The 10782-nt window shown below is 30.5% G+C and overlaps 3 protein-coding genes and 1 long non-coding RNA gene across 5 annotated transcripts; 3 read left to right on the top strand and 1 right to left on the bottom strand.

Annotated features, from left to right (window-relative positions):
* The first annotated feature begins 253 nt into the window (after positions 1-253).
* On the top strand, positions 254-2723 carry LOC123917373. Its single transcript, XR_006812440.1, has 3 exons — positions 254-317; positions 524-569; positions 2382-2723. It is a non-coding gene; the product is annotated as an uncharacterized LOC123917373 (long non-coding RNA).
* Positions 2724-4167: 1444 nt separating this feature from the next.
* On the top strand, positions 4168-5234 carry LOC123916909 (polygalacturonase inhibitor 1-like). Its single transcript, XM_045968489.1, has one exon. The coding sequence runs from the start codon at positions 4221-4223 to the stop codon at positions 5217-5219; it is 999 nt and encodes a 332-aa protein (XP_045824445.1). The 5' UTR covers positions 4168-4220; the 3' UTR covers positions 5220-5234.
* On the top strand, positions 4360-7280 carry LOC123916910 (sugar transport protein 13-like). Of its 2 annotated transcripts, XM_045968491.1 has the most exons (4): positions 4360-4491; positions 5366-5490; positions 6110-6401; positions 6529-7280. In XM_045968491.1, exon 4 carries the CDS (start codon positions 6562-6564, stop codon positions 7207-7209), a length of 648 nt encoding a protein of 215 aa, XP_045824447.1. In that variant the 5' UTR covers positions 4360-4491; positions 5366-5490; positions 6110-6401; positions 6529-6561; the 3' UTR covers positions 7210-7280. The 2 variants fall into 2 exon arrangements, with proteins under 2 accessions (XP_045824447.1, XP_045824448.1); XM_045968492.1 differs by lacking the exons at positions 4360-4491; positions 5366-5490 and having other exon boundaries at positions 6274-6411.
* Positions 7281-7619: 339 nt separating this feature from the next.
* Positions 7620-8541, bottom strand: LOC123914792 (serpin-ZX-like; the record flags this gene model as incomplete). The annotated part of the gene is made up of 1 exon (XM_045965966.1): positions 7620-8541. A coding segment is annotated over one exon (813 nt), but the record flags the coding sequence as incomplete, so codon positions are not given.
* Between the last annotated feature and the right edge of the window lie 2241 nt (positions 8542-10782).

Raw genomic sequence — 10782 nt, 5'->3', positions numbered from 1 at the left:
TGTTTTTTTGCTCTTCTTCTCCTTTAATTTGCTATGGGCCGGTTAGTTCTTCTTTCTTCTCTTTTGTTCCTAAATTTATTTTTCAATTGACCAATTTATATATTATTTCTAAAAAAAAGTTTATTGTTTTCTTAAATTGATGCTTCTTTTTTTTTGCAATTTTGCACTCAAATTTTCTGCATAACAATTAGGATCAAGAGAATTTGATATTTACATAAAAAAAATTGATATTTTTTGTGTGTTTGCAGATAACAAAATGCATCAATCCTAAGGAGATGTTTTTTGCTCTTCTTCTCCTTTAATTTGCTATGGGTCAAGTAGTTCTTCTTTCTTCTCTTTTGTTCCTGGATTTATTTTTCAATTGACCAATTTATATATTATTTCTAATAAAAAGTTTATTGTTTTCTTAAATTGATGCTTCTTTTTTTTGCAATTTTGCACTGAAATTTTCAGCATAACAATTAGGATCAAGAGAATTTGATATTTACATAAAAAAATTGATATTTTTTTTGTGTGTTTGCAGGTTACAAATTCGACCTTTGTGTCTGAATCAACATACAAGGAAAAAGGTTATTCATTGTGCTATTTTTTTAATCATTCATTATACTATTTTTTTTCTTAATTTATCCAAAAATAATAGGTTAAATTTAAGAAATATGAGCTGAGTTTTTTTTATAAAATTAGACATTTGATAATCTCTACTATTTATTTATATATCACTCCAATTTTTTGATAATGTCTACTATTTGATAATGCGTTACTACTTTATAATTGGTCAATTGAAAAATAAATTTAGGAACAAAAGAGAAGAAAGAAGAACTAACCGGCCCATAGCAAATTAAAGGAGAAGAAGAGCAAAAAAACATCTCCTTAGGATTTGATGTATTTCATGGCAAGAATTTATAGCATAAATCATTTGTATGTTAGGATTGTTTTTTAAAGTCATTAGGGTAGGAATTATTAATGCATACGTTTTTCTTGTGTGAATAATGATGACATTTAGTTACATAATATTATCTCTTGATATTCAACTCTACATTATCGATCTATTTAGACAATGAAATTAGAAAAGAAAAAACTGTTTTTTTTCTTCCATAAATTACATGGGAAGCTAAATAGTTGGTGGGGACAATGTTTAAATATATATATATATATATGTAATTATTATTATTATATTATTAATAAATAAAAATAAGGATGACACATAAGCACCAACTTGAGCTTAGAAAAAAGACAAAAGGGAAGAGCTTTCTTAGGCTGCCACATCAGCAAAAAAAAGTTTGCTTTACAATTGCAAAATTGCAAAAAAAAGAAGCATCAATTTAAGAAAACAATAAACTTTTTTTTAGAAATAATATATAAATTGGTCAATTGAAAAATAAATTTAGGAACAAAAGAGAAGAAAGAAGAACTAACCGGCCCATAGCAAATTAAAGGAGAAGAAGAGCAAAAAAACATCTCCTTAGGATTTGATGTATTTCATGGCAAGAATTTATAGCATAAATCATTTGTATGTTAGGATTGTTTTTTAAAGTCATTAGGGTAGGAATTATTAATGCATACGTTTTTCTTGTGTGAATAATGATGACATTTAGTTACATAATATTATCTCTTGATATTCAACTCTACATTATCGATCTATTTAGACAATGAAATTAGAAAAGAAAAAACTGTTTTTTTTCTTCCATAAATTACATGGGAAGCTAAATAGTTGGTGGGGACAATGTTTAAATATATATATATATAATTATTATTATTATATTATTATTAAATAAAAATAAGGATGACACATAAGCACCAACTTGAGCTTAGAAAAAAGACAAAAGGGAAGAGCTTTCTTAGGCTGCCACATCAGCAAAAAAAAGTTTGCTTTACAATTAATATTAATTGTTTTTGTGTAGTTATATAGCTAAAAATTATATTAAAAAACGTTAATTAATATTTTGAACCAGCGTGATTTTATATAAATCATATATATTAGAGGGCAATCATGTTTTGTTTTAAGACAAAAATAGAAGAACAAAAACACTTTCGACTGCAAATAAGAGTTATAACGTAAACTAATAATGAGCTATAATGTATAATTAATTGATATAAATAAGAATAAGCTAACTATTATATATTTATACAAATAAAGTCGGTCTTTTTGGATGCATAGATTGATCTCTCTTCTCAAACATATCTATACCCAAATCATATGCATCTTTTTCCCCAGCACATACTAAAATATAAAATAGAAAATATTTTACATTATTCTATTATGTAGATTGTCAAATATTTAAGCTCATGTTTTTATTGATATAACATTTGTTTATCTAATTTTTTACCCTTATTTCATGATTTCTTTTAATGATAAATGTGAATATGTCTATTTATTTTAGGTGAATGAGGAGATCTATAATAGGATATAAAGAATTCTATTTCACAAGGTGTATGTGAACCGCTTGGATCTTAAGAGAATGATAGAAACAAAAAAAAAGTTGAAAATAAATTTTTTGAATGCTTTTACTCATGTGACGTCATTGTTAATTATAATTGTAATTGTAATTGTAATTGTAATATATAATATACATGAAAAGTACTGGTGTAACTTGACTAAGAGGTTGTCAAAATAGATTAATTTCCATACATGTATCATCTATAGTTTAAACATAGTTGATTGAGTAAAGTTTATATATGCACTTTATATTGATCGACGAACAATTTGTGTTCTTCTTTTGAAGTCTAGCTCTAATATAAAATTTGACAAAATTTATTCCAAAGCTCTTTAAATGTCTATTTTTTGTTTTATCAAATAAGAATACTATTTACATAAAAACATTAATTGAGTTTATAAAGGTCAAGATAAGTGTCTAACATTTTTTTTATAATAATAATAATAATATTATTAATAAAGAGATTGAAATATAAATAAGATAAAGTTAGAGAGAATTGAGAGAGAAATTGCGATAAACATAAAGAGAATAATGGATATAAGTCGATGTCGATCCTTAAAATATATTAGTAGACTATAGTTTTTATGATAAGTTTTCTTCCTCATGCTTAGTGAACTTATGATGTGAACCGTAAGCTTCCAAAATAATGTCAAACCGATAAAATTAAAATGAACAAGATATTCATTTTTAATGCATTTTTTTTAAGTCTCCTTTCACATACATAGCGGACTCATAATCTCATCATTTTGTTTTAGCAATATGACAAATTTATTCAAGCACAATGACAATGAAATGTTTTGGTAATATTGTGACTTTGGTATGAAGATTAAATATTTCATTTTAATAATGTTTTGACTTTAATTTGAAATATATATAGAGGGTTAAAAATATATTTAATAACCCTATAAAATACTACTTAACACTGCACATACATGACAAAGTTGTTTCGAAAGCTCTTTGAATATTTAGTCTAATAGAAAAAACCTCTTTGAAGTATAAAATAATTATTACTTTAAAAAAATTTACGATTAATTAACATGTCATCTCATTTTTATAAAGGTCGAGACAAGTATTTACAATTTTTTCATATAAAATAATAATAAGGATATTGGAGTATAATTAGGATAAAGATAGAAAGAATTGAGAGATACAGAGAATGATAGATGTAGATAATATAATAAAATAATCCACTATTTTTTTCATAAAAACAAAAAATATATTAAAACAAAAATTACACTAATTTGAAGATATATAAATCTAACCCATAAAAAAGAAGATTAATAAAACAATTTTTTAATATAATACACTAATCTCTGCACTTTTATTGTTTTTTATATACACCTAAATAACACATTGTCTATCTTAAAAGTAATTTTTATCTACCTATATATATATTATAGATTCACTTGACGAGAAAAAAAGATTAAAAATATTTTAAAAGTCACTTTTATAATTAAAGAATAATTCAACAACACATCTAAAAAAAAATATTATTTTTAATACAACTTATTATAAAACATAATTTTTTTTAAAAAATATTCTAATCAAACCCGTGCAACGCACGGGTTGAATACCTAGTAAAGTTGTATACCAATGAGCTAGCTGACTTGTTTTGACTACTACTACTTTTTTTAGGCATCCCATGATGGCATGGCAACTTGCAAGCCACTAGCCATCAATTACTAGAATATATTATATATCCGAATCTTAGCTCTATATAAACCAAAGAAATCCCATCCAATTCTCATATCACAATCCAAAACTTACCAACAAAAACCCAAAACAATGAACACTTTTAGTAACTTGTTTCTTATATTCATATTGCTATCTCAAGCAACATCTTCTCTCTCAAAATGCCATCCAGAAGATAAAAAAATTCTTCTCCAAATCAAAAAAGAACTCAACAATCCAACCTTTCTATCCTCATGGGAACCACACACTGATTGTTGCAACTTCAAGTGGTTTGGTGTTTCTTGTTCATCCTTAACAAATGATCATGTCACTGATCTAAGTATCTCGAATGTAACACTTACTTCTCGATTCCCTCCTTCGATTGGTAACATATCTTATTTACGGTCTCTTTTTATCTACGATTTACCAAATCTCACCGGCATAATTCCAGAATCCATAACCAAACTCACTAGACTTATATATCTCACAATTAGTGAAACCGGCGTTACCGGCCCAATACCAAAATTCACGTCCCAATCTAAAAGCCTTGTTAATTTGGATCTTTCACATAATAACCTCTTCGGAGAATTACCACCTTTACTATATAAATTACCTAGTCTTTCCGGAATTCTATTTAACAACAACAAGTTAACAGGTTCAATCCCTCGTTCGTATGGTTACTTCAATAATAGCGGCGTAGCTGCTTTAGATCTCTCTTACAATAATCTCTCGGGGAAACTCCCAATTTCATTGGCGAATTTAGATATTTACCTAGTTGAATTGGCTTATAATAAGTTAGAAGGTGATGCTTCTATGCTTTTTGGTTCCAATAAAAAGACATTGGTAATAGACATTTCGGGAAACAATTTTGAGTTTGATTTTGGAAAAATTGAGTTGTCTAAAACAATAACAACATTGGATGTGAGTCATAATAAGATCTATGGTAATTTTCCTATGGGAATGGAAAATGTAACATTCTTGAATGTGAGTTACAATAGATTGTGTGGTGAGATTCCAAAGGTTGGATATTTCAATACTTTTGATGGGTCTTCATTCTTTAATAGAGTCCTCATCTATATAAAAAAAAAAAAAATTAGAATTCAATTTCTTTGAATTCACTTTTATCCCTTTAAATCCATATCAAAGAATTCATCTCATTTAAAAGTTTTAATTAATTTTTAATTTGCTTCTTCAAAAAAATTAATTTTTAATTTGTTCAACATGTAACTAAATAGTTTTTTGATTTAATTTGATTATAGGCCGTGCCAGTGTTTCTTTCCGAAATTGCTCCTTCAAGAATACGTGGAGCATTGAATATACTTTTCCAACTTAATGTCACTATTGGCATTTTGTTTGCTAACCTTGTCAACTATGGAACCAACAAGTAAGTATTTTTCTTGGATGGTGTTGCATACTTTTTTTTCTCTTCTACAATTTTGGTTGTTATATGAAAAAACAATTAAGATGATTGATGAAAATTAAATCACAAGTCATAATCAAAAGAGTGGTAATCTTAATAGTAGTAGTTAGCAAATTGAATTAATGGTAATACTAGTATGTACAAGAAAATTTTGGTCCTTTCTATGACTTTTATAATCATATAAACTAATAAATTACTAATAATTTAAAAGTCTAGCACATGCTTGTTTATTTGAAATGTGTTCTCCGCTAACACATTAGTCTACACAGTCAACTTGGATTTTAAAGTAAACATTTCATAGAAACGTGGATTTGTCTCCTTTTTAATCAGTGACTACAGCCCTTGAAAATAATAATTGTTTTATTTAAAATATTTAAAAAAAATGTCATTAACAATTATTTGGTGAAGAAAGTTACCAAAAAATTTATTTGGTGAAAAAATTAATGTTACTATAGCATTTTTCTTGTTGTAGAATGATTGCTAATATATTTTGAGAAAAAACAAATGAAATTTTTATAGTGTAGTTTTAGTTGAGACACTTGTTGATTACTTACAATTATTTGATGTTGTGACCAAAATGTAGAATCAAAGGTGGATGGGGTTGGAGGCTATCTCTAGGGTTGGCTGGTATCCCAGCACTTCTCCTAACACTTGGTGCCATCTTGGTTGTGGACACTCCCAACAGTCTCATAGAACGTGGTCGTACGGAAGAAGGAAAAGCGGTACTCAAAAAGATCCGTGGCATCGATAATGTTGAACCAGAGTTCTTGGAGCTTGTTGAGGCAAGTCGTATAGCTAAAGAGGTTAAACACCCCTTTAGAAATCTTCTTAAACGCAAAAACCGTCCTCAACTTGTCATTTCGGTCGCCTTGCAAGTATGTACCGGTATATTCTAATATTTATTAATATTGACTGCTTCAAAAGTAATGATTTCATCTCTACCACATTGAAAAAAATTGTTTGTCCAATTGCTGATTCATTTTTGTTGTGATAAAAAAACAGATATTCCAGCAATTCACAGGCATCAACGCGATCATGTTTTATGCGCCGGTGTTATTCAACACATTGGGATTCAAGAATGATGCCTCCCTTTATTCCGCTGTGATAACCGGTGCTGTGAATGTGCTCTCCACAATTGTATCTATCTACTCAGTGGACAAAGTTGGACGCCGTATGTTGCTGTTGGAAGCCGGTGTACAAATGTTCTTGTCTCAAGTCGTGATAGCTATCATTTTGGGGATCAAGGTCACAGATCATTCGGATAACCTTTCGAAAGGTTATGCAATATTCGTAGTTATCATGGTTTGCATTTATGTTTCTGCTTTTGCTTGGTCTATAGGTCCTCTTGGATGGCTTATTCCAAGTGAGACATTTCCATTGGAGACCCGTTTAGCCGGACAAAGTGTCACTGTTTGTGTCAATTTGCTCTTCACCTTTGTTATTGCACAAGCTTTTCTATCCATGTTATGTCATTTCAAGTTTGGCATCTTCTTGTTCTTCTCTGGTTGGGTTTTCATGATGTCAATCTTTGTGTTTTTCTTGGTGCCCGAGACGAAGAACATACCAATTGAAGAGATGATTGAAAGAGTATGGAAGCAACATTGGTTTTGGAAGAGGTTTATTGAAGATGATCATGACAATGAGAAAATAGAAAATGCTGATAATTGTAACTTTTTGTTTTAATTTGTGCAATTTTGGTCCTGCCCGTCTAAATTGAAGCACAATTTAAACTGCGTCGGTCTATTACCGCGTTAGCTCCCCTCCAATTTTTTTATTTTAATTAAATAATAAAAGATAAAAAAGGAGGTGGGGGGGGGGGGGGGGGGGGGGCGAGCGGCAGCGGCTCCAAGCGATGACGGCGAGAGGTGCTTGAGTGGAAGAAGCTGAGGAGGAACTGGGTGTTGACAGTTAAGCTTCAGTTGTCAACAAGTATAAAAGAAAGAACTCAAAAAGATACTGCGAATTAATTTGACAAATTAACCCCATGCATATTAATTTTTAATTTGTCAAATTTTTGGTTTAGCAACTGGCAAGTGTACCTGAGAGGGTCGCTATTCATATTTATTCAACATAAAAAAATTCTTTGACCAAAAATAAAATAATGTAATAATTCAATATCAGCATAATAAAGATAAACATGAACCTTCCTAATCACAAAATATAATAATTAGATAATGAGATTGCTAACTTTCATCATCATCTTCATTTTCTTCGGTATATGTGTGTGGTATGTTCATCTGCTCCATCAAGAGGATTGAGAACCTGACCAATAAAGAGAATTGTTCCACTGAAATCTTCTCTGATTAAGAAGAGGAAAGGATGGTCAGCTACAAAGTCCGTAGGAGTGGCACGACGACTACCTCTTAATGCCACCATAACAGTGTTTGCTGAAGCTATGGTGCCTTTCTCATTTACCTCAACGAAAGCATTGTGATTTATGCTTTCCACGCCCAAAGGAGGGTTCATTCCCTCTACCACTTTTGTTAGAAAGAAAGGTGAACTCATTCCCAACTCGTGCAGAACATTAGAAGCTTCAAATGAAAAAGAAATCTTGAATTTTGGAATAGTAAATTGACGTACTTCCACTTTTCGCCGAGGAAACTTGTCTTTCAAAAAATCAGATTCTGAAGCTAGCTTTTCAATTAATGCCAAAAGTCCATCTTTTGCATCTGGAAGGAAAATATACATGGAGAACCGACGAGTTTTATCCCTGCCTTGTCTATAAGAAAGACGGAGGACTTTGAAACCATCAAAAATACCAATAAAGTGCTCCCTCTGCTTGCTATCCATGAAGGGAGCAATGACTTTGGTGCCATTGAAGAGGTGAAAACTATGCTGGAAAGCTGTATCCATAAACTTGTGTTTCCACACACCTTTGAAGCACATTGCATTTGCAAAGACAAGCCCTGTGGGTAATTTGCTTACCATACTAGGATGAAGAAGCTTTGTGATAAGGCCATTCGTCTCTTTCTCAACCCACAAATTAACTTCATGACACACTTGATCACCCTTCAAAAAACATCAAAATCAAAATGAATAGTTTTCTTGAGAAACATTTTCATAATGTTTGGTTGGAGGAAATAAAAGAAATTTAGATTACAAAAAATTATGTTTTTTTTTGAACGGCAAATATATTATTAATAGTAAAATGTGTTTTCAGTCCCTACTTTTATATTGAGTTTTGGTTTTCGTCCATATACTTTAAAATCACTTGTTTTTGTCTTCAATTAATTTTCAGTTTTGGTTTTAGCCTCAAATGTTAGGTCAACTAACCGTTGACTAACGAAAATCCATGTGGCGTTGACACGTAGGATTCTGTTGACATGTGGCATCATACGTGGACTGTCATATCATAATTTTTAACATTTGAGACTAAAACCAAAACTGAAAATTAATTGGGGACAAAAACAAGTGATTTTGAAATACAGGGACGAAAACCAAAACTTAACGTAAAAGTAGGGACTGAAAACATATTTTTCCCGAGCTCCCTTTATGATGTATATATATATATATATAGAAAGTGATAGTACATACCTTAGTCTTAAAATCAATCGAAGCCAAAGTGGTGTTGTAATGAGTGGCCACAAGTTGTTTAAAAGAATGAGAAAGGGGAAGTGATTCATCAGCCCACATTCCATTGATAAAACACATACGATCGTCAGAGAACAAAGCAGGGGAGACGAGCTGAGAGAAGAATGACATTAGATTGTGGATGGAGTCAAATTGAAGGAAGGTAAGAAGTTCGTCAAGAGCATAGCCTTCTGATCCAGCTGCCATGACGCTAAGAACAACAAAGAGAGACAAGGGCGAAAAGACGAGGTTTTTTTGCTGAGAATCTTGTTTTAAAAATAAATGCTTTGTGAGGGTGAGTGCAACATCTTCTTGGCACCTTCCTGATTTTTTGAGGTCCATTGTAGTTGTTCTGATTCTTGAATGAGAGAAGATAGCCGGAAAAGGTCCTGACAATTTGGATGTATTAAAATCTATGAAGCTCAGATACGTGACACGATACCGATACGGAAAATTTTTCAAAATTCCTGATACGATACGGTCGTGATCCGTTATTTAAAAATTAAATTTAAAATTAAATATATAAATGCACAATATAGAAACAACTAAAATCATAATGATAAAAAATTAACATTCAAATTACTCAAAATGAGCAAACAAGTGACAATTACATATCTTAAGTTAAGTACTACCCAAAAAGGATGGGATGAGTAGTTCAACTGATTTAGCTAGTTGAGCCAAGAATTAAAGAGTTGGACCGGTTGGAGGTCCAGGGTTCAAGTCTACTCTAACATTCAATACTTAAGACATTCAACACGAATTGTATCAGTCTCCTCTCCTATTTTTTCATCATCAAAGTGCATTAATTATCCGATACTTTTCGAATACGCGTATCGAAGTAGTATCCAACACATATCGATTATATTAATTGTCGATACTTCTCCGATGCTGGTATCGAAAAATATCGGACAAGTATCGATGTCGTATCAGACATATACTTGGCCATTTTATTTTTAGAGTAATTAATATGGTCCCTTAATAAAAATTTCAATTTTTTTTTAAGAGAACATCAACTATTTAAATTACAAATAGCATCAACAACTTCAAAAATAGTTATTTATAGTGTAACTAACATAAATAAAATGTCATGTTCTAATCAATATCATCAAAATACTTTTTAGCTAAAAAAAAAAAGTCTTTCTCCTAGCATTTTTTTGAAGCAATAAATAAAATTACACAAATAAAATTAAGAGAATATATGATATAATTCTAGAAATATCAATAAAATCTTTTACCGTAAAAATATAAACAAAATCCTTCTTTAGTTTGAATCATCAACAACAAACAAAATCCCTGTTAAGTGTTCCAACATCAACAACAACAAATTGGACAATAAATAATGAATGAAGGAGAAATTACCAATTAGAAAAGGAAAATATTGAACAATTAACCTAAAATTCTGATTTTCTCTTTTATTCCCTTTTGTTTCAGAGAGGTAGGAGACGGTGGCTGTGGTTATCACTGGAGGAGCGGTGGCGCGGTGGCTGGGTTTGGGTGGAGGGTAAGGTTAGGGTTTGACAAAAAGAGAGATGATGAAAACGTGAAAGCTTTGCTGAAGCAGATCTGAAAGGATATTTATAGGCTGCCTGATAATACGCACCTAACTTAAACTTCAATTTAAAAAAAAAAAACAAATAATTCAAATTCAGAGCAAATCTTTTTTTTTTTTTTTTGTGAATGTTCAGA

Source organism: Trifolium pratense, linkage group LG3 (genome assembly GCF_020283565.1).
Source record: "Trifolium pratense cultivar HEN17-A07 linkage group LG3, ARS_RC_1.1, whole genome shotgun sequence".
Lineage (NCBI taxonomy): Eukaryota > Viridiplantae > Streptophyta > Magnoliopsida > Fabales > Fabaceae > Trifolium > Trifolium pratense.
The sequence above is the reverse complement of the archived record's forward strand: the minus strand, read 5'-3'. Positions and strand labels throughout refer to the sequence as shown.